This window comes from Pungitius pungitius, chromosome 9, assembly GCF_949316345.1.
Source record: "Pungitius pungitius chromosome 9, fPunPun2.1, whole genome shotgun sequence".
Taxonomy (NCBI): Eukaryota; Metazoa; Chordata; class Actinopteri; order Perciformes; family Gasterosteidae; genus Pungitius; species Pungitius pungitius.
In genome coordinates, this window is record NC_084908.1 from 3,438,557 (window position 1) to 3,462,827 (window position 24,271).

At 45.0% G+C, this 24,271-nt stretch overlaps 1 protein-coding gene across 3 annotated transcripts in view; it reads left to right on the forward strand.

The window, feature by feature from the left end:
* The first annotated feature begins 70 nt into the window (after positions 1-70).
* plppr2b (phospholipid phosphatase related 2b) overlaps positions 71-24,271 on the forward strand; it is a 36,112-nt gene continuing 11,911 nt past the window's right edge. The window contains exons 1-4 of one of the 3 annotated variants that reach the window (XM_037472228.2): positions 71-158; positions 4,101-4,305; positions 7,625-7,735; positions 21,075-21,263. In XM_037472228.2, coding sequence (XP_037328125.1) covers positions 7,625-7,735; positions 21,075-21,263 — 300 coding nt within the window. In that variant the 5' untranslated portion in view covers positions 71-158; positions 4,101-4,305. Of the gene's footprint in view, positions 159-4,100; positions 4,306-7,622; positions 7,736-21,074; positions 21,264-24,271 lie in introns of those variants that run through there. The other 2 variants (XM_037472229.2, XM_062564222.1) reach the window with 2 other exon arrangements.

The window sequence follows — 24,271 nt, forward strand, 5'->3', positions numbered from 1 at the left end:
AGGTAGTTAGAGGATTATGAAGCAGATGTGGTTTGAACTTTTGATATTTTCTTTGGGATACAGGTTCCCGTGGGAACACAATGTAAATCCACGTTGGCTGCTGCGGTCGTCCTGTGTGAAGCTTTAAACCTTTCAAGCAGTGTGTCGTTTCCCTCAAGGTAGGCTTCTGTTTTCAATGCATCGATCGGTAAAACTGTATCCACAACACAACACATCCATCTTGGTGTATTAGGTTCAGGATGTCAGTTCAGACCTCTGTTTTTCTAAACAGTATATTGTAATCTGTGTGTTTTATCTACACACCGTGTCTATAAGAAAAAACAATTTCCTTCAAGTGTCCTTTTTCACTCTGATCCTGGTGTGGGGGAAATAGTCTGTGAGTTTGTGAGTGAACCCAAGGACAGACTAAAGGCACAGTTCAGCTATCCATAGCTCCAAATACAACTAGGCCAAGCTATCATTATATATACATCACTAGAACCTACTCTTGTTTAATGTACTGCAATATAATTCAGGCACATTTTCCTAATTTCTAATTACTCTCTAAATTCCCAATCTAGGGTATGAACCCCTGAAGTACCATCACGCTAAATAGATGGTCACATGTAATAGCGTAACTCGACCGTGTCCTTTTTGTAATCCAATATTGCTAAAAATCTTTAGTTTAATTTTTCATGGCTGTAATTCCCCAGCATGGGCATGTGAAGCGAGAATGTCCTTGGCTGTGATCCACAGTGATGGTGTATGAAATAAATGAGTACATACCGGACTCGGCCTACTTCTGATTCCCCAAGACAAGAGAGTCATCACATGACCGACCAGATAATGGCAGCGCACAGCTTTCCCTTTACTAAATGGGAAAACAGTCTCTCTCTCTTTTGTGTGTGTGTGTGTGTGTGTGTGTGTGTGTGTGTGTGTGTGTGTGTGTGTGTGTGTGTGTGTGTGTGTGTGTGTGTGTGTGTGTGTGTGTGTGTGTGTGTGTGTGTGTGTCTGCAACAATGCTCTGCATGCATGTGCTTTTGTGCCTGTGTGTTCATGCATGTCACTACTAGCACCTTCTAAACACCGCTCTTTGTTGGCTTGTATGTGCTTGTGTAGCATACAATAGAAAAGAGCCCCATTTGTGTTTGGGTGCACATAATAAAACGTGTAAAGAAATGGGCTGGGGGATCAGTGGATTCTCAACAACATGGAACCCACTACTTACGGTGGCCTGTTGGGTCAAAACACAACCCTGAAAGAAAACTTAACGTTCTTTGATTTGCTAGAACCAGTCGTTCCTCCTCGGCAACAAAATGGTTCTCAGTAGAATCTCAACTTTTCAGCCAAAACACATTTGGAATGTATTCTCACCAAGAATTCCCTTTTTTGTGCCCAGAAGAAAGATATATTGAATCCTGCCTTTGGTGTACCAGATAGCCGTGGTATTGTTAAGAGTAAAGTAAGAATTGTGGTCATGGCATCCGAATAGATATTCTTTTGGTTTGGCTTAGGTAACTACGACAATCCAAAATAATTGGGAAATGGAAATAGGCGACACATTACTGGCATTTATATTATTTAACACCTCACTGCATACTGTATCCTGCACACTACTCCCTGCACTGAATACAAGGATGATCTGTTAAATTATGTGTACATGTGTTTGTGAGTGCTTGTGCTAGTGTGTGTCTAACGTACAGGCTACACATGCATAGTACCTTTCGTAAACTTGCTGACCTTCTCCCTTGACTCTAACAACTCCTCTCGCTCTTTACGCAACCCTGAAATGTCTTATTCCATACATCCCTGTGTAGGATGAGACAGGCAATTTGTAAAAAGGTATCAACCGTCATGGAGGAGATGCCACTTGAAAGCCACACACGCAGAGTGTGAGTTAAAGCGATGCAGCGGATGATCTAGATGCCCTTTGGCAGACTGCAAAAGAATGATATTAATATAGTTGTTTCTTCGTCCTTGCAGCAACCAGGTTTTGTTACTTCATAAAAAATAACTAATCTAGGGGAAATGTCCACCTATTATGAGCATTTACAGTTAATGCCTATTATGGCTTCACATTATTGAAGCTGTTCAATGGAGTATGGCTTTCGTTGACTTTTAAGGGGCTCGTAATGGTGCTTTTACCCACCGAGGACCTCATTTGTAGCCTCTTTCTTATTTTGTTTAAATGTAACGCAGATTGAGTTTTCCTGCAATGAAATGTTCTCTTTAAATAAAGCCGCTTTGCCTCTTTCGGTTTATTTAAGTGAAAATGGTAATGAGAAGGCGAAGAGGAAGACGTTACAGAACCTTAATTAGCTCGATGTGATACTGGCTTGTTCTGTTCTTCAGTTCAGTGAGGCCAGATGTGTTGGTCCGTGTTTGTGCGAGCTTGAGAGGGAGGCGTGTCGTTCAGATCATTGGTTTATGAGCAAGGCCATTTTAAAGTGCCACTGGTTCCATCTACATTGTATGTGCCCTATTAAGCGCATTTCCTCGCTTTTCCTTCCCCTCAATGAATGCAGCAAGTTGTCATGGGAACCATGACATCCGTCCCACCACGTGATATGCATGATTCAATCTGGTAAAAAAAATACACTTTACTGTGAGTGGTCCATGCCCTCTCTCTAGCTGTGAATGATTTGTCTGAGTGCAGCCAGAGTGTGGGCAGCTTTCCCCAGACACAATAGGCTTTTGTATCAAAGGAAGATGTGTTTGTGAACGTATACTGTCAAAGGGATGGCGTACATTTTCCCCCCGGCCACCTGTTCCGCTGATACTTCCCTTCATTTCGGGTTAGAAACACTAGACCCACTTGTGTTTTGAGTGAGTCAGTCACATCCTGGAAAAAAAATGTTTTATTAATGATAAATGCTGATCTGAATGATTGGACGCTCCAATCAGGATCATTTATTGCTACGAATTTTGGACATGGAAGGAACTTGGCGGGTGGTGCATATAAAACAAAACAAAATAAGTGCAAAGACAAAATAAGTGCAGGAGTATTAACATATTTCATTTACAATACAATATAAAATAAACCTAACCTAACTACTCTTCCGTGAATGTACTGTTTGAGTGAATATTTAAATATGGATCATGAAGGGGTGTTCAGGGGAGTGACTGGTGGGAAGTTGGGACGACAGTCACTCAGTGGGGGACTGACTGCTGACAGGATGAAACCGTTTGTGTGGCGTGAGGTCAAATGGAAGGGTCACACTGGTTTTTGTTTAGTGTGAGTCGGGTCGGCTTTCTTCCTCAGGGACCTCTCACTTCAAATGGTTGAAACCAGTCCCTGGTTCAGACTCCCATGTAGTTAGTACCTTTTTATTTCTTAACAAATGCGCAAAAATAAAAAAAACGGACGCACAAACAGCCCGAAAGCTGCAGGTGAGCTCGCGACTAAGGACGTCTGACCCACATAGAGCCATGCGCAGTATGCGTCCCGCTTTTACACTCTTCCATGAGCCGTTAACCTGCAGAGGGGTGAGCTGAATCCTGGTCCCAGCTCACATTGGCACTTGTGGCCTTTTCCCCTCTCCTGCTTCGTCTTTCCATGTTCACACACACACACCTGTGCACTCACAGAGCCCATGGTGTCTGCCATCAAAGTGGTGCACAGACTCCCATTTTAGCCGATGTGTTCTCAGACTCTGACACACATACAGTCCCTCCATCTCTCTCTCTTTCTCTATTTCTCTTGCCCTCTCTCTCTCTCTCCCTCCCCCTCTCTCATACACATCCTGGCTCTCTTCTGCTTTCTGTGTCCTCTCCAGCTGTCTCAATCTCTTATTCCCTCTTCCCACTCTCATTTTTCTCCTCCTCCTCTTATTTGCCTCCCCTTCTCCTTCTCTCACACACAAGCGCACAGATGCAAGCGCACAGAATCTCTCCGCGTATCCACTGGCAACCTCGCTGAGAAACCTCCCTCACCAAGCCCGTGGATCCCTCCACTTGTGTAATTAGCCTTGAAGTGCTGTTGAGGATCATCATATTTAGCTTAGCGACCCAGCAGCAGAGTGCAGACAGATATAGACCCTGCTGGCTGGAGGCTGTGCGCCTGGCAGTGGACAAGCTCTCTCTCTCTCTCTCTCTCTCTCTCTCTCTCTATTCTCCCTCAGTGCCGATGGGCTTCTCCGTGGCAGAGCGGCAGAAGTGAAGGGTGCTTTTGCTTTGAAAGAGACAAAAGGGGGGAAAGACAAAAGAGCGGAGCGGAGAGCACACAGAATGGGAGTCTGCAGCAGGAGCGAATCCTCCTAGAGACAGAGACCCGGAGGAGGCGGCGGTCACTGTGCAGCAGCAGTTTCCAACGGACCGATATTTAAGGTGAGAGTTCTTACGAAGCAGTTACTGCTGAGGAACTGTGTGTGTGTGTGTGTGTGTGGAAGAGTGCGATTGTGAAGCCGTACGGCCCAAATAGTTGTAGCCCGAGGTGGAGCACCAGAGTAATTCTGTCCTAGATGTTATCTCTGTTTTACACACACACACACACACACAGGCATCAGTGCTGCACCACTTGTTGGACTAACATCCTAATTGACACGTAAAGAGATGACGATCACTTGTGCATTCGAATGCGGGTAAGTATCTGTGCGTGTGTGTGTGTGTGTGTGTGTGTGTGACTGTGTATGCGTGGGCCAGCGAGATACTGAGTGGGTCTTTTGTCGCTGTGATGCCAGTGCGGAGCTTATGGATGCCCATCATGGTGAATAACATGGACAGCAACACAAACTGATCAGTCATGGCGACGTTATGCACGATTGCCTCTCACTTCTTTAGAAGACGGCCGCTTAAAGGGAGACAGCCTGCTGTGTGTGTGTGTGTGTGTGTGTGTGTTTGCAATCCCTTTATCTTCTGCCACAACTTGTACAACCCGCTCTCTACTACCGACGAATGCCGTTTCACCGATCAAAGCACGTTGTGCTGTAGCCGAGGTTTGACTGTAGTACTGTGGTACTTGCATTAGAAGAGGAGGGTACGAGATGGATGGGGTTTCTCGTGAGACAGACCGGCGATAGTGAAGAAAGCAAATATGTGAACCACAGCATGAAAAATGAACACACTTGAATCAAGTGTAGTAAGCATTGCTGTGTGTATACCTAGTAATAATCAGACAGAAATGCATGTGTGCCATGTGCAGATAGAAACAGTTTTGAACGGATGCTTTCAGACATTTCATTACATTTGCTGCCATAAACAGAGATAAACCTGAAGCGTCGTTAGCAATAGTCGCTACAATATATATGTATATATATATAATGTAACTCAATGCAACCTCTGTACAGTTAGCTTACTGCTAACGCTAACATGCTCTCTTCCTTAAGACGTCACCAAGCAGCATCATCAGGGATCCTACTGGCATCGTTATCTGAACGACTCTTTCAAGTCTCAACTGAAGGTGTAAATAGACGGCCATGATGATGAATCAATGGAAACCTCCCATTGGAAATGATGATGATCAGTCACGATGAATCCCTTTTGGTCCAGCATGTTTAAATTATAGTAATCTGTAATATTTTGTACATTTTTTTTATAGGGGATCCAAGCCTCCCTCTAAAGCTCGCACAAACACGGACCAACACATCTGGCCTCACTGAACTGAACTGTAAAACATGAGAGAATATCAAAGTGAAGTTGGGTTACTGGAATTATTACATCTTGAATGTGTGAGTTGTTATACTTTGATGCTTAAATATGTTGTGGTGGTATTTGATAGTCCTCTATTCCTCCTCACGTTCAAATTAACAATTTATCTTTAATCCTGAACGATGGGGACCTTTTGAGTCAGAAAGAAACTTTTTTTTACTTTTGTAGTGTCCTTTGAGGAATCCGATTACATTTTTTTAATCTTCTAAATGTCACTTTTTGTCACACCTCATGCCTCTAAGGTTTTTCCACCGTATCACGCATGGAGACGCATTCCTCCGCTCTCACCAGAAGCCACCATCGATTGGTGAAAGGGTCGAAAAAGACTGCCAACGTTTTTGCCCTCAGCCATGAAGTTGACAAGATAATTGTTGCCAAGGAGACGAGGGAATGGGCTCGATGTCTGAGAGGAGAAGCACTTAGTGTTTGAATGAATCAAATTAAATTGAAGACTGCTGAGGGCCCTTGCTTTGTGATTGATAAAATCATGATTTCGAAGTTTCTTGGAAAAAAAACGGCACTTACTGTCTGATTCACAAACCATTTTAAATGAGGCGTCCCAAGAATTGAACAACAGAAACCTGTGAGCGTCTCATCCGCTGGACTTCCTCCAGTGACTCTCCGCGCCATCGCCTCCTCCCGCTCCCCCTTTTGGAGGGCTCAAGCCGCTTGTTTCACTTTCGCCTCGTGCCGCTGCGGCGTCTGCTTCTGAAGTGTCTCCAAAGGTCTGCGTCATGACTTTCTCTCTCTTATCTCTTGCTGTCAGGCTTTTGTTTTTGATCATCGCTGCGCTCTTTCCACTCTACTTCTCCTCCTTTCAACCTCCCCCCCCCCCCCCCCCACCCGTGCCCACCTACCAACTCTTTTGATTGCCAACCCACATTATTGTTGGTGTGTGTCTTTGCATTTTCTATGCGCCCTGCAGAATGAACGTGTGAGGGCATCTCTGGAGTTTGTGCGCCAGTAGTTGTGCGCATGTAAGTGATGTTTTTGCTCTGATGATGCAGAATAAAAGGTTTCTCTCTTTGTGTGCTCAGACATGATTATCGGTAGAATTGACCATGCAGATCACTGCTCCCTTTACCAGTGGATGGTCGGCGCCAGTTGTAAACAGCGCTCCACTGCTTTTTTTCGCCACGGTATTTGTAGGCCTGAGATGGGCCACGAAAGATCATGGCTTATCAACGCATTAACTCTCGGGTAAAAAAAAGGGAGAAATTCCTCAAAAAAAGCCATTATTTCCGCTTGCGATTGAACAGATTCCCAAACCCAGAGATTAACTCTAAGCCAGGCACCAAGACAAATTAGTTACCCTCTCCTGGAATGCAGGCTACTGTTTAGTGACTCACTGTTTTCACAAAGTTGTGACTCGAGGTGCCAGGCAGGTCTCTCTCCTTGCCAAACGTCAAGCTAATTGTTATCCTCAGCCATGCTGGCGTTTCACAGGTGTAGTTGGGATGAGTGTGAAGTGTGTGAACTAAATAGGCTGAATTACAGGCCTCTCTTTTAGCACGCCTCTCAATTTAGTAATATGGACAACAACATTTCTATGAAAGTCAGTTTTGGAGGAACGACAAAGACCCCATCGCGTCCTGCAGCAGACTAGCTGAGGCTTGTTTTTTTAACCTCAACCAAATGCTGGAAATGTTTGTTCTTGATCTCTTGTGGCCCTGATCGGCTGAATAAGAGGATCCAACATTCAATAGAAGTGAAATGAAATCGCGACTGGCATCAACTACGGTTATAAATGGGCACATTACAGATATTAGGACGCTGGGTCCAGTAGTGTGGGAGCTGACCTGCGGACAGAGACACAGACAGGTACACACACACAAACACTACCTACTGGTAGAGATGACCCACAATTCATTGTGCCATGTCAAGATCAATGTCTGAAAATTGTAGCTTTAGCCCAAAAAGTCAGTGTATCTTGTACGCACCGTGTCCTATAGATTTGGAAATAAAACTAAAGCTTTGCAATGACCTCTGACCCCTACAGATGATTGACAGTCAGCTGTCGGCACAGAGGAGGGCAATGAGGAGTTTCCCTGATGACAGCGGCGTGGAGAAGACCAGCACCTACATCGTGCCCTGCTTCCTTTTCGTGGAGGTGAGTGTGTGTGACCTGACGGGGACACTGAAAGCACTTTGCTCCTTTCTTTCGCCAGCTCCGCACAGAAAATGGGAAACGGCTGTGCATTCATATTGAGCGTATATACAGTATTCAATACGTATTGAAACGTTTAGTGCTTTTTATGGGAGCCTAATTCCGGAGGAGGCAGGGTTGTCCTTAGCAACAGCCTCTAAAACAGCTGAAGGCGATACTTGCCTTGTTGGATTTAAGCAAAACCTCGGGCTGATATTTTACATTTGGCAGAAATTAAGAATTTGCTGCTCGCTCTGCTGGCGTGGGAGGATTTAGAAAACCTCTGGGAACGTGGAGTCACAAAGAGCAAACTGATGGACACATGAAAGCACACATTTTACAGTCTTCTGCCTGTAAATGATCCTCAGCCTCTGCTCTTTTATTCACTTTTCTTTCTTCCATCATTTCGCATTTTTCTCATGGCAGATTAAGCGTGTCAGTCAGGAAACTGCATGAATAAGCCGGCTCTTTTTTTTCAGTTCGCAGACTCGCTGATTGATTGACTAACAAGTAATTACCCTCACGCCATGAATCATTGAATAATTTATGGGTACCGTTCAGCAGCGGGCCGACAGTTTTAAGGTTGAGGGATTCTTGCAACCTCAAGGTCTGAAGTGACCTTTATGCCCATGAAACTCCATGATCCCTTTCCTCTGCTCCGCTACTCTTCCCACAACTCTTCCCCTCTCCTTTTTAAATCCCAAAATGACCTGATGGAGCACTCATGGCCTCAACTGCGTTTCCTAATTAATTGGCCTAATTAAGAACAAAAACCCAATTATCCCGTGCCACCACTAACACGCTCCCGGCCTGCAGGTCCTCAGCAACGACAGCTGATTAAAAAAAAATACAGTATTCGCTTTTGCATTCACCCAAAATATGGGATTCACCCATATTTCACATATTTCTAAATGTTGTTCACATTTTGCAAGCCGCGGACCGGTTGCTCCTTCAGGTTTTTCACAGTTTCTAGAGCAAACTGCGTCATTCTTTAGTGCACCTGCAGTGCAGCACCTCAACTGCCCCCCTCAAGAATTCTCCTCAACCTCATTCTTCCTCTTTTTTTTCCCTCTGTACTCATTCGCTCAATGACATCATCCTCTCGGGATCGCAGTGCTTTTTTTTCCCCCATCTGCCTTTTGTGTCTCACCCAACATGTGAATGCGACACACTTTCCACATAACTATAGTCTTCATCACACACCTCTCCCCTGCAGGTTTTTTTGGCGTGGCCCAAAAGTTGCTTTTATTCTTTCGTTGGCTCATTCTCAGCATCCTCTGAGATTATCAGGCTTTCGTAGTGCGTCTTGAATATCTCCAGGCTCATGGCTGGTGCTCCTCTCCTCCTCCAGAATTCTCTTTGACGGCCTCTTGAGTTCTGGCCAGTCACCCTTTTCACACAGATCCTCCACATCACTCCTCTCTCCCAGTTATTCCTTTGGGTAATTACATATTTTGCGCCGTGCATCTCGTCATTATTCCCCCCCCGCTTCATCTCCTCCTCCCACTCATAAAGAAACTGCTTTCTCCCTCAGCTTCACCTTCCCTCAAGGGTCTCCATCATGTCTTGTTCGGTCCCACACCCCCTTTGGTTTTCTGTTCACACCACTGTTCCTCGAGCTCACCTCGTATCACACGCTGCAGGGGGCCATGAAAATGCACTTCTGTGGAGGAGGTGCTACGCGGAGCTGATGCCCTCTTTGTTTCCCTCTCTTTCTTCCCCACTCTGTCACCTTAATCGCCCCTCTCTCTAGGGTCACTTTTATTTTCCTCAAACGGGGCCAGAGGTGGGTTGAGATAAATATAATTTGACTGTTATCACAGTATATGAGCCTGAATGAATCTGTGTACATTGCAGTAGTTTAATAAAGGGCCTTTTTTTAATTTGATTCCGCCCTCTTAATGTGTTCACACCGAAGCAGCTCGCTGTAGCAGAGCTCCCCCCGGAGGGCACTCGCTCCTTTGTTGTTACATTAGCATCTCATTACCCGTTTCTTTTCAAACACCCCATCTTATTCCCGTTCCTCTCCGTGTGATCTTCTCGCTGATTCCCTCGCTCTTCGCCCTCCATTCTCCTCGCAGTCCGTCTCTCCTTCTCACCGTCTGGCTCCCGCTTTCTCTTGTCACTTTATCTCCACGGCGACGGACGTTTTCCTCTTTCTCGGTCAAGTCCCTCTGTCAGTTCATCGCCGCTTTAATCTCGGAGCTCGTCCGCCGACTTTGATGACTGTATCTCTGCATCCCCTCCGTCCCCGCTTTCCATTTTTCTATCTTCACACCATCTTCCCTCGGTCTCTCACATGGTCGACGTTTTCTTTTTCTGCCAGATTAAAAAGTGAGCGCTGGCCTTATCACTTTCCCATACTAAACGAGGGAGGGGATTTCACGCAGTTTCACTTTTAGTTGCATGGGATGAAACGCGGCATAATAGAGAGGAGACAAGTCACCCTCTCTGTGTACGTCTGTATATTTTACTCCTGTTTGCTGTCGTGCTGCGTAGTCACACAACGGACTGGTCCTCAGCGCTTCAAAAGCAAAGTGACTCCTGACTCGCTTTGGACGCTGTTGGCTGAGAGGAGGCCGGTGAGTCGGTCTGATCTAAGCCGGACTGGCCTGCTGTGGAAATCTGTACTCAAGAAGACCTACAAAGTGACTCCAAGTGGAATATTTGAGTGGATGTCTGTGAGCAGCCAGGGAGTGGTAGTGTGGCTGTAGCATTGGTACGATCTGATAACAGGGGCTGCACTGTAGATGCTAATCCATGGCGTCCAGTTATTCTTTGTACGTAGCCTGACTCTCCAGTTTTGCTGTTCAGTCTCGACTGCCAGCTCACAGTGGCCAAGCCTCCTCCTCCTCCTCCTCCTCCTCTTCCTCCTCACCGCTGCTTCCTCGTGCCTCGCACACAGCAACATTCCCAGAGTTAATTTTCTGGTTTTAGGCAAAATTGTGTCACACTTCTTGGTGGTTTGGGTTAACTTTACGTACCGTGGCGCATGGATTGGAGAGGGTGTGTCAGGAATCCATGAGGTTGGTGGTTCAATCCCTGGCTGCTACATGTCCCATGTCAAAGTGTCCCCGAGCAAGACACCCAACCCCTAATTGCTCTTACTTGTTTTTACTCGTTTCTGAAGATATTTTTTTACAAACAGCCTCACTTGTGCGAGGTCAACCTCCCCCAAATAAAAACTGTACTCGCAATAACTCGAGGCACCAAATATACCCACTGAACTATTGCTTGCCGACATGCTAACTCTAACTATCTAGTGTGTTCTGTTAAATACAACTTGATGTAAAAGCAGCTCAAACCTGTGACTTGTGATCTTTGACCTCTTCACGGGCAATTTATATAACTCTAATATTGAATAATACTCTGGTGTTGGCTTTAATGTTTGTTTCAGTAAAATAATCATGCAAATGATTTGTATTTGTCCGTTCCCTCTTCAAGACACACACACACACACAGACACACCTTCACAAGGACACACAACGGCTCATTTTCCCATTATTCTCTCCATACTTTCCCCCTCATTTTCTCCCAGACTCCACGAATAGCACCTGCCCGCCTTTCTGCAGCGCTGGCATTTTTCTGCACTACGGGTGGATGCTTGAAACACTTGTTAGCTGGCTGCTTCCCACCTGTTATCACTTTAGGAGGGAAGGGAGGGCTGTATGTATCACAGTATAGATTCAGCTCATTTGCGGAGCCGCGTATCTCAGCTGAAGCACCGTAGCCAAATTATTCTATCGGAAAAAACTGGAAGAGGATCTTTGCTTATTTCTAAAATAAATTGCTTATGCAAGATGTGATCTTGCCCATCGCTTCTTTATGAGCTGCTATCAGCAACATAAATCATAACAGAGGATTTCCAAAATCAAGATTCGCCATTTGCAAAATTGGCATCCTTTCTGGCTCACGGGCAGATTACATCAAAGTCAAACTTGTCAGTGAAATTATTCCATTTCTTGTGCTTAAAAAAATGCATTAAAAGAACTTTCCTCTTTGTTTCTGGAAGGCAAAAAGCAATGCAAATCAGATGATAGTTTTTAGCAAAACGAATGCATGTTAATACTTTCATATGTGAGCAGAAATTAAACGTTTCATTGGGAGCATGTTTGCATTTTGTGAGCCAGCATTTGCCTTTATTCTTCCGTTTGAAAATGCAGCGGCATGTTTGCTTGAGGAATGGGGATCCATTAAGAGAAAGAGAGGAACAAAGGGGTAAGGAGGGCAAGCAGAGACTGTTTATAGGAATCGAAGAGGAGGAGAGCACACGTTTTCCATGGTCAATGGGCCTAGTATGAAAGAAAATGGCGATTGTTAGTTCTCATGGTGACCACACACACACACACAAAGGGGCTGCTAACCCTAACTAAAGTGTTGCAGCTCTGGAGAGCTTGTTTGGCAGTTTGGAATTACCAACTAACCCGGGAAAAGCCAGTGGTGTAATTTAATGCTAGGGCGCCTGCAAGAACCGATTCATTTTATACTCTGAAGTTGATGTTTACTGCATCAATGGCTTAACGTTAGATCATTTCACCAAACTCGAATGCAACACAGGTCACAGAAAATGAGCCATGTTTGTGTAACTAGTGTCGCATTTGAGTCATACGCAGTCATCACTCATGCGGCGATGGGCGTGTGCTCTCTGTCGCTCGGCAGTAGTGTGTTAAGCTTCTGGCTCTCTGCGCTTCGTGCCGTTACTACTCCACTGCCCACCTTAATCCTTGCTGCAAAACTTCCCTTTCACAAGTCCATGAATGGGTTTAGGTTGGATAAGATAACAAAGAAGTTAGACATGTGAAGGTTAATATTGCTGCCGCTGTAGACATGCAGCGGGTGAAATACGAATTGAACACGTCAACATGTTTCTCAGTAAATATTTTTCCAAAGAAGCTATTGACATGAAATTTTCACCAGATGTTGGTTCAGAAATAAAATTATGTGTAATAATGTGAAATGACACAGGGAAAAAGTATTGAACACATGAAGAAAGGGAGGTGCAAAAAGGTCTGGAAAGCCAAAACAACAGCTGAAAACTATCAGTAATTAAAAAGCAATCCAGACCCTCGTCAGTGCAAATTAGTATCAGCTGGTTCAGTCCCACCTGATGGCCTACAAAAAGGTCTCATTGCTAAGGTGTCACACAAGACACATCCCATGATGGGTAAAAGCAAAGAGCTGTCTCAAGACCTTCGCAACCTAATTGTTTCTTAACACAATGATGACATTAGTTATAGGTGCATTTCTAAGCTTCTGAATGTTCCAGTGAGCACTGATGGGGCCATAATATGGAAGTGGAAAGACAATCATTTCACCATAAATTCATTTCGACCAGGTGCTTCTCGCAAGATTTCTGACAGAGGAGTGAAAAGAATAATCAGACGAGTTGTCCAAGAGCCAAGGACCACTCGTGGAGAGCTTCAGAAAGACCTGCAATTAGCAAGTACTGTTGTCTCAAAGCAAACTATAAATAATGCACTGCACCGCCATGGCCTGTATGCACGCTCACCGCGCAAGACTCCATTGCTCGTTTAAAGTTTGCTGCACAACTTTTGGAAAAGCCAGTAAAATACTGGGAGAATGTAGTGTGGTCAGTTTGGAGGTGGGAGGTGGGAACATCATGGCAATCTTCACATAATCGAAGGAAGGATGAATGGGCAAATTTACAGAGACATTCTTGACAGAAATCTGCTGCCATCTACCAGGATGATGAAGATGAAACGAGGGTGGACATTTCAGCAAGACAATGATCCCAATCACACAGCCAAGGAAACTCTCAACTGGTTTCAAAGAAAGAAAATAAAGCTGCTAGAATGGCCCAGCCAATCACCTGACTTAAACCCCATTGAAAATCTATGGAAAGACCTGAAGATGAAGATTCATAGAAGAGGCCCACGGAACCTTCAAGATTTGAAGACTGTTTGTGTGGAAGAATGGTCCAAAATCCCACCAGAGCAACGCATGCGACTGGTTTCTCCAGACAGGAGGCGTCTTGATGCTGTCATTACCAACAAAGGCTTTTGTACAAAGTATTGAATAAATATCATTAAGCGTGTTCCATACTTTTTCCCTCATTTCACATTATTACACATAACTTTATTTCTGTACTTCTTTGTTTTGGTTTCTTTGTATGTATGTATTGAGTTGTTACCAACATCTTGTGAAGATTTTATGTCAATAGCTCCTTGAGAAATATATTTGTTGAGAAAAATGGTTCAATACTTATTTCACCCGCTGTAAATTGATTTAAAATGAAAATGTTTGTTCTGCTTACATTGTATTTCTATGCTGTAGATAAAGAGAATCAACCGGTTAATGTGTTTGAGGGATCAGATTTGACTGCGCAGATGATTGACAGACGTAAAGGAAGATGCATAAAGGAACCTTTTAAAGGAGGGAGACAGCATGGGTTTGAAAATGATTGAGGTAAAGATGTTTTTTGACAGAAAAAGGATAGGGGGGGAAAAAGAGCTGATGAATTTAAGATAAAGATAAGACACACAAACAAAAGAGAAAAGGGTGAGGGGGGGGGGCAGATTGGTACACATGGGCTGAAGATGAATGCCTGCTTTGATCCTGTCCCCTCCCCTTGTGCCCTCTTTCTCTCCACTTCAAGCTCTCAAACAGCCTAATGTACTCGCTTTCACCTCCTCTGCCCTTTTATTTTCTCTCCTCTCCGGCGCCTTCCTCGGCTTTATTTCCCAGCAGCACGGGGCGTCTCCACCCCAACGTAATCTGCGATGCGCTAAAGTCTCATTAACCGTTTTATCCGTCAGTTTATCTTCTTCCCCTTTCGCACTCCCAGTCCTCTCTTCAAGGCTCCCCCCACTGCGGCTCGTCCACCTTCCTCCACCGGTCAGGCCGGGCTCAGCGTGTTGTAATGTGATCTGATGACACCAGGGGGCAGTCAAGCCCGTTCATTTGCTTGTCATCCATGTTGATTCGAAGTGCACATGTTATGCAGATGATGTATGGGGGAGTGAGGGAGTGTGGTGGTGGTGGTGGGGGGGGGGGGGTGCGCATCTTTCTGACTGTGCGTTTGTGGTCTAAATTGTTCTTGATCATCTGCTGAAATCAGAGACGAAACATCCGCTTGCTGTGAAATATTCACTGAGGCTCTAATCAGTGAGCGAGTGTGATTACGTGAGATCGTCAGGGAACCAAATCACACGGAAAAGGAGGAGAGGTGTTTTGCAGCCTCATCTCGTTCTTATGGTTGTTTTTATTTGTGAGGATTGTTTGGATTTGTCAAGAAATTTGAGGCTGATTAATGAGGGCAAGCAGATCAAGTGAGAGTAAGGTCGTTTGATCGATAGAAGAAGTGGAGATCTTGGTATGCTCTCTGTAGTTTAACACATCATTTTCAGTCATAAGTGGCATATGAAATGTGGCAATTAGTTTATAACATTCTATGTCAACAATATAGATATTTATTAATGTATTTATCAATGACTTTAAAATAAAAAATATGTCTTCACAGAAGAAGTTCTAATTGATTACAAATATTACGTTAGTAAGCACTTGTAGATGTCCTAATGTGTCCTAAAGTCCTGTTTAGAGCTACATTGGGTGGTAACAACTGTGGTAAAAACTATTTGATGGTTATACAGTGCTTATAAATGATGTAACTGGACAGTTTGTCAAATATGGAAGATTTTGTAAAAATATAATAGTAGTAATGGTAATGCTGTAACTGATTTTGTATGCAAAGACTAAAACTCTAACTTTGCTGATGTAGGATAGAAAAAAATATGCCACACGCGTCAGTCCAGCAGCTCGTGCTTCATACCCATGTGACTTCAGGCTCCTTGCTCCGACCACACCCCCTTTAAAAAAAACTACCTTCATTTTGATCTCTTCAGCTCACAATAGTTCCCCTGCTATAGTTCCTGATACAGCAGGTTTTTCCCCCGAATCACAAGGGGAAATAAACCCCGGCGGTGAGGTGGTGGCTGGACACTAACTACCACTGAGGCCCTGTTCCAACCTGGCATCGTTTTAAACCAGTTGGAGTTAGAATTATATCTTAATTCACCTTAATTCACTGTGATGCTCAAAGGCCTCTGGGCAGCATCAACACACCTGAAATACGCAATCCAGTCCAGTTGTATGTCAATCTCAAAGGATTATGGGACCTTCTAAGAGCAAAACGAATCTGTTCACCGCCAGCAGCCTCTCAGCAGGGCGCTGTGTCATCTCATCACCGGCCTCCGTCCACACATTCTCACCTTCTGTAAACATGACTTCATCCGTTGACTTTCCTGCCATCGGGCCGCTCCACACACACGCGGGCCAAGGGTGGACGCGCAGCGCTTACTTGCGAGCGCTAAGTTTTGTCCCCGGGCGACATCGGGGATGCCCACGTCGATGTTACCGCCCCCATAACACAGCATTACTGACACATTTTATTTCCTTCTTTTTTGGTCAAAGGGCTTTTTAGACCGGGATAGTTTCAGTCACATCAGTGGCGTTTTAGTCTCTCAGAATTTCTCTTTGCCGCCTTTTGAGGAGCAGAGGTAAAATAATTAAGCCCTAATTACTAATGTGTGTGTTTAGTTGACCGGGTCAGCTACGACGGGGGTCATCATCTTAAAGCTGCCTTATGTTGTAAATTGAAAGCTAAATGAATGCTGACAGGTTTTAAGCAGCTACATTAAATTGGGTTTCTTAGCACAATGGAGTAATCCCTTCTTTGTTGGGCATGTCGGGTGAAACCATGTCAGGTTTTTAAGTTGATACCAAATCATACAAAATAACCCATTTCTACATTTGCTGAGATATGAGTGAGCTGGAAATTGTCAAAGAAAACAAAGGGCTGTTGAATTAGTGTCTTGTAGCTTTCAGTGAGTGTTTCACATTAGCGTGGGAGTTTGTGAAAAACATACTTCTTTAGATCTTTCTTCTGTCAGGCCCAGGAGGAAAACAGGAAGCAGGCGCAGGGTCTTTTGGTACGTAAGGTTTTTTTTTATTAATGCAGCCGTGGTCCTCCACACAGAGTCAAAGGCGGGCTATGAAATGATCCTAGGTCACACTTCTTCGAGATAAAAAATAGACCAGGAAGAAGTGTGGCTATAAAAAATGATCAAAAACCAAAACTCACTCCACTCCACAGGAGGAAAACAAAAAGGCTTTTAATTTGATCAAAATAACAAATGCAACGTTAGAAGCTCAGAGGCTGACAAGGGAATGAGATGCAGGTGAGGAGGTGGGGGGGGGGGGGGAGACAAAGGTCTCATTACGGAGTGGGAACAGGTGTGAGGACGAAGTGGAAATGTCACTGGAGGAGAGACAAAGAGACAAAACGTGACCCACCTTCGTTAGAACAGAAACACACTTTGAGATGTTTCTTTGTCCAAAGACCTAATAAAATGTGCTAAATCAAATGTTTTAGTGGCACATTTCACAAAGGAACGATATTCTGGGAGATATTAAAGAGCGATTCTACGTGCAGGTGACAGGTGTCAGACTAATGAAAACAGCTTATGAGTGGGAAATCATTTCCATCTGGTTCACTCAAAAATCAGCTATCGCATATTTGGACTTTTAAACATTCATTTTCAGTATCTGGGGCTTTTGGAGATAATAAAGCACAAATTAATTCAGCACCAGTTGGATGATAAAACTGTTGGCGTGAACTTCAAAAACACCTAGATGGGTGCCATGTGACTAACGATCCCGGGTAAACAGCCTGCATTGAGTTGAGTCATGTTACATGTCACGTCGGCTGTCGTGACCCTCCTGCAAATTAAGCTTTTCAGTAGTTTCATTTTGCAGGTGCAGACTGCGCTTCAGAAACACTTATTATGCAGATGGATATTCCAAGGTGACCTGTGCACGATGAGCTAATTAGAAACCGTCAACCTGAAGTTGCTTTGACCCTTTGGAGGTAGTTGTTGTCCAAAGGGGAGGAGTGGAGGATGAAATGTCAACTAAGAACTTGAATGTCAAACGTGTTTGCCCCAAATGCAAAGCAGCCTTTTTGGCTTGACAGGACGCACACACAAAGTCAATGCAAAGACCAGAATGGAAGCTAATTGGCACCAGGTGGTGTGAACAACGCAACGTCCATATGTTGGTGTTGGGATTCTCGCCCTGTCGTCACTGAAGGCCTGACATTGTTGGGAACTAGAGAAAAAGAATGATCACAGCTGTCTATATATGAGTTAATAAATAAATATATGTATATATATATATATATATATATATAAACTCATATAAACACACCGAACGTGATTATGCATGAATAAATGTGTCTGTATGAAGCATAGACACTCAGTGGCGTTGGCAACGGCTTTGTCGACGTACATTTTTTTAATGTAATATCTTGTCCCGGAATTAATATTAAGCATCAACTAGTGTCTTCTCAAGTATTAATCCCCAGTATTGTGTAATGCCTGACCGCACTGCAGGTGTGTATACAAAACGACGCGCACAATCTCAACGGGATTTCTACCGCAGTCGCCTTCAAATGTTTGTCTAGACTTTGATGGGCGTCTGTGGGCATCCCTCGCTCGCTTGTCCCCTCCCACCTTTGTGCGCCTCCGTCCTTCAAGCCCCGGAGTGGGGGGCGCGGTGGTCCTCCGAAGAGAGGGTCGGTGGTTTGATCCCAGGCCCGGCTAACCAGCATGTCGATGTGTCCTTGGGAAAGACAGTTAACCCCAGCATTGCTCCTGTAGCTGCGACTACAGTGTGTGAATGTTAGTTACTGATGGGCAGGTGCCACTGTGTATGGTAGGTCCCGTCATTAGTGTATGAATGGGTGTGAATGGGTGAATGATGTCATGTAGTGTTAAAGCGCTTTGAGTGGTCAGAAGACTAGAAAAGCGCTGTACAAGACCAAGTCCATTTACCATTTACCATTTCTGTAGCTCGGCAAGAGGAGAGGAGCGGATGATGGAAAGAATTGTTCAACCTAGCGTGCCTGTGTCAAGGGTTCCAAGAGGGCACTCGCATGCCTGCAGACACACACACACACAGATGCACAAAGATGGAGAAGAACATGGAGTCGTTTGGACTGTATTTATATACTACATGGGTTTTTGTGGCATGCCTGCATACACCCCCCCCCCCCCCCACCCACCCAGCACAATGCTCTGCTAACTGACCCTCAATGCAAAAACCACAGTACGGCCGGATGCCACGGAGGATTCGTAGTGGATTATGTGTGCATATTGCCCCCGGTACGCAGAATTTACTGTTAAGGAAACAGAAAACAGGAAAGGCGCAGAGAAGCGGAGTTGACACGCAGCGCGCACAATGTAAAATGTAGATTGAATTAGGTCAGTCTCTCTCTCTCTCTCCATGTTCATTGTCAGTCTTCAGAGTCTACTAATGCTGACATCTGTTAAGTGTGACACATCCGTCCCCCCATCCGCCCAATATGCACCTCCAGCTCACCGTTTTTTGAATTGGATAAACATGGCGGACGTCTTCTCACTAGTGTTCACTTCTTCAGACTGATCTGCCACTGAGGTTTTCCCCAAATGGTGCCAGGCAACCAAAACACACACACAAACTGTGAAACCACCAAACAAAGAAGATGTCATTTGTTTTATAAGTGAGCTTTAGATGGGCTAGATGTATCGTCCGCGTTGCCGGCCAACAGTCGAACGTCCGCACATGGGGGCCATCTTGGTAGGGGCAGCTCGCTCACTCATAACACTGTGTTGGATATTTAAACTACATGTACCACCACCAAACACAATGTTATGGGTGAGCGACCTGCCCCTACCAAGATGGCCCCCATGTGCGGCATCTAGCCTTTATACATGTCTGTGAAGGAAACTACCATCGACAAAGGAATCTGAGGACGTTACAGTGTTGACCTTAATTCACGTTGGTTTTTACTGACTCCCGGAGTTTCACCAGTTTTTTTACTGACTAACTTTTGATTGTATGATCTCATTAGTACAGGTGGAATGGTATCTCATATCTCTTTGGAGCGTCTTTGCAGTTGATTTCATTATGATCCAAGTATCCACAATTGATGATTCTTTTTATTCCTATATGCTGCACTGACATTGAGAAAAATGTCCGTGCAAAACGTTGAGAGATTAATTGACTTCCTGTTTGTCATTTGTTTCTACTATCAGTCATAGCCCAAATTTGTCAGATCCAAAAAGTCCGAAGTTCCCAACTACAGGTATTTTCTCCTGTCACAGCAGGGAGAGAACGGACCTCAGATGGGGTCTCCTCCGGCAGTTATGGCACAAATTAAGTGCTTTGGGATGTATCTGTCATCCACACAGAGTAGAACAGAGGTCACTAACTGGCGGACCGCGTTCCGGATCCGGACCAAAAGCTAAAAAAAAAAAAAGACGGTTGTGATTTAAATGTGACGGTGCAGCTCGTCTTTACGGTAGTGCCTCAAAGCACAGACCAATTGCATTCGAGTTAAACCATCCCACGTGATACCACTCAATCAATCTCTTCACATTTTAGACCCCTGCAGTAGAAGGTCCAGAAAGCAAATTTGACTGCAGGTTATAATGAAACTAATCATCACCATTTAAAATCACGTTCCCTTTTTTCCTCGGAGCTAACAAATATTATACTTACTCCCCGTTAGGAATTGCTCGTGCATTTATATTACCACCTACTATTTTAAATAGTTATGAAGATTTTTGGCGGCATGGCTTGTGTTTTACGCACAGCTGGTAACTAAAGTTCGGCAGATAATCACACACACACACACACGTAATGCTATTCCCACGGTTGTTTTCTCTCCTTCTCTCTTTCCTCCCTCCTCTTGTCTTCTCTAGCGCATCTGTGTCTCACCCTCCTCCCACCTCTCTCCCGTCCTCGAGCCGCTCTTCCTGTTTCCCTCTATACAGCGTTGTTTTCTTTGATCGGTCTCCATTTGTTTCTTTACCCTCCCACTGCACGCTGACACTGAAGGCTTCTCTCCCTCTCTCTCTCTCTCTCTCTCTCTCTCTCTCTCTCCCTCTCTCTCTCTCTCTCTCTCTCTCTCTCTCTCTCTCTCTCTCTCTCTCTCTCTCTCTCTCTCTCTCTCTCTCTCTCTCTCTCTCTCTCTCTCTCTCTCTCTCTCTCTCTCTCTCTCTCTCTCTCTCCCTCCCTCTCATCCTCATCCCTCACTATCTCTCCATGCACACTTGATTCATTTTACACATTACCGGAGCCTCCATCATTTTGCTCTGTGGTGGAAAAAATCTCTCCCTTTTTCTTCCTTTTTTCCCCATTAAATCTGTGACAGTAGTTCCACTCCTCCTCTCTTCTCCCAGGCTGTCTCCTATTCTGCTGCGTATCCAACCCTAAAGCTGGAACCACTATGTTTTATTTCCAGCTGGTCATCATGGCAGGGACCGTTCTGTTGGCGTACTACTTTGAGTACACGGACACGTTCCCCGTGCACATCCAGGGCTTCTTCTGCTTCGACAAAGCCTACTCCAAGCCGTTCCCGGGACCGGAGGACAACAGCAAGGCGCCGCCGGTCCTCGTCTACTCCCTGGTCACCGCCATCCCCACTGTGACGGTGAGTCTGTGTTCAACTTGGGAAAAGAAAAGTGCTTCCACAGGTGCTCATCATGCGCACACAGGACATGACAATCCCCTACACACACACACACACACACACACGCCTCCTCATTTACACGTGGTGTTTGAGGATGGAAAGAGGGCAGAGCTGTGTAGGTGTGCATCCTCGTGGTCTTGCTGCTCCGTTTGTGTGTGAATGCGTTCGCGATCATAACCATGGCAACGGGCACTAAATTTGTCCTCCACAGAGCAGCCAGAAGTAGCTACAGTGTGCAGAGAGTCTGTCCTGATTTCAAGAGTGCGAGCTGCTAAAGCAGAATAAACCCTGGGCTCCAAATGGCTCCGTGCAGGGGAAGGGAAGGGTTATTCTTTTCGGAGGAGCGTCTTCATCCGTAAAATGCGTATCGATTTACCTTTTTAATAATTGTGCGTCCGTAACAGAGTTGTGTTTTTGTAGGCCACGAGTTCTTGGCACCACGCAGCAAATCAAAGATGATTATTCCGTGTCTTTTTTTCTGCTGAGGGCCATCAGAGCGGTTATACTTTATTCTTTCAGTGGGGTGTTATTAAAAATGAACCGTAGTTTCATGTCCTCATCAAAGCTCCGTCTCCGTGACTGACGGTCTCGTCCCCGAGGGTTTGTCTCTTTGATGTCCTACAATGCTAAATGGCATTAGGACGCGTCTGCCTTTGAGCCACATATTTGGGAAACACACACACACACATGTACCTGCATTGACAGGCAGTCCTGGGTCATTTCTGTATTTTTTAATTGCATTTCATTTAAATCTGAATGTGTCTCAGATCTCTTCTTTAGTCTTTCCTTCTGTTGACATTGGTAGCTATATCTGACACCATTTATCTGTGTGTGTGTGTGTGTGTGTGTGTGGTTGTGTTGCTCGGGGCTTTATTCTGAACCGGAAGGGGGCTGCAGGTACCAGTAGGAGCAGAGTGCCTGGATTTCGCCTGGAGTGTGAAGCGGCTTTATTGAAAATCAGAGAAGCTGTGTTTCCTGGTGCTCCGTCCCACAGTTACAATACAACTATCGCAGTTAGTGTGGTTCAGGATTTCTCTCGGTTTCTCTTACTTTTTCCCCAGAGCCTGTTTTTGCTGCCGTCTCTTTATGTAATGATGTGGAGGCATACGTCTCAGGATAACGAGGTTCCTCAGTGGCAAACACGAGCACTCGAAGTGACCTAACGGTACATCGGTAATGCACAGTAAAAGACGTAGCTGCGTATGAGTTTATGCAAAACCTCGTCGCGCTGACTAGCTGCTACTGTTTGCAATCCCGCTTCAAAACATCATCAAAGCTGTGTTCATTTGTCAAGATAATCTTGCTGAACTAAGTATAATAAACCTTTGTTTGCCACACAGCTTATTTTTATCATGCAAAATCCAATGGAAACATGCTTTTAGATTGGATTTTGGCTACAAAAATACAGCATTCCTGCACCACTTTATTTCTCCTCGTGGCCCAGCTGCTGCTTTACACTTCTCTAAATTTTATTCACATAGAACAAAAACATAGTCCTTAAGGTCCGACATTCCAGACATTTAGTGTTGTTTCTTTGACACTGTGGAGTACTGTGAGGGTTGGCGGTTCGAATCCCGGCTGCGGCAATCGTCCCTGACTAAGACACCTAACCCCTAATTGCTCCCCAGGCAAAAATGTAATGCCTGGGTTATAATTCAAGTCGCTATGGATAAAAGCGCCATCTAAATGTCATGTAATGTGGGTCGAGTGCACCTGTTATAAGACGAACAAAGTTAGAAAATAAATAGCTAAATATCTTCTTGTCATTCTGGCCATCCTGGCTCATGTGTATAGTTGTAGGTACAAACAGGGAATGAAAGGTCTGAAAACTGACAGCAAAAAAGACAGCTTCTGAATTTCATAGACCAACAAAATGTGAACATTTTGGCTCTAAAACAATTGTCTCAAACTGCCGCAGGTTAGAACAGAATCTGAGTGTCTCTTCAAACGCTTCGAACCGGTGAAAGTGATCGCTCCGGGCTTTCATGCCAATCCCAACCCGGGAGATTCGGTCAACACACAGCAGAGTCAATTTGATGATCGATGTGGTCCACGGATTCGAATAGTGTGTGAGGCAGAGGAAGCGGCCAAGCGAGAGGAAGCGAGAGGATGAGGGAAACAGAAGCACTTGTGTGGTGCTGTACGTCGCAGTGGATCAGTGAAGGTAGGAGCGTGGGTGGATGACGGCGCACATCCTCAACTCCACGGCCTGTGAAAGCGGATTCTGCGTGTGGGAGTCGGTGTGCCTGTGTGCATGTGTGTGTGTGTGTGTGTGTGTGTGTGTGTGTGTGTGTGTGTGTGTGTGTGTGTGTGTGTGACTAGTGTTGGGATCTGACTACTAGTCAGAGTGGACAAAGCACAGGTGATACTCAGCACATGGGCTATTTAAACCGTGTCCTAATTATTAGTGTGTGTTTGTGTGTGAGGGTGTGCGTTATGTAACGGAGACCGTGTGTGTCAAGCTGCGACCACTCAGAAGAGAGTAAACGGTAATTGTAGAATTAAGATGCGTGTGACACAATATGAGCCCACGAACACACTTGTCAAGCTCAAGCAAGGGGACTTGAGGAGGTGAAGGTTGAGGTTTATTCCTCTGGGTTTTTTAATCTCGTTGGTCAGGAGCATGACGCAAAGTAGACCGAGCCCCGTTCTCATGCTGCTAAATCGAAACCTCTCGACAGGAGCGGGCAGAGAAAGCAAGCACGCTCTTTAAGAGGAGAGGGAGGAGCGGCTGGAACGAGGTAGCAGACACAAAACGAGACCACCTCTCCAGCATCTGTGTTTAGTGGTCATTATTGGGTTCGTGTATTTGCGTAACGCCAGGACATAGACGGTGCCGGTAGCTTGCAGTGGTAAGTTTAATTTGTGGCAAGATAACGAGGGGAAACTTGTCATTCCGTAGAGCAGGGTTATGCAGCATTGAATTGGAGTGACGCAGTGGATATTGTGATGGACTAGTCCTCTCATGC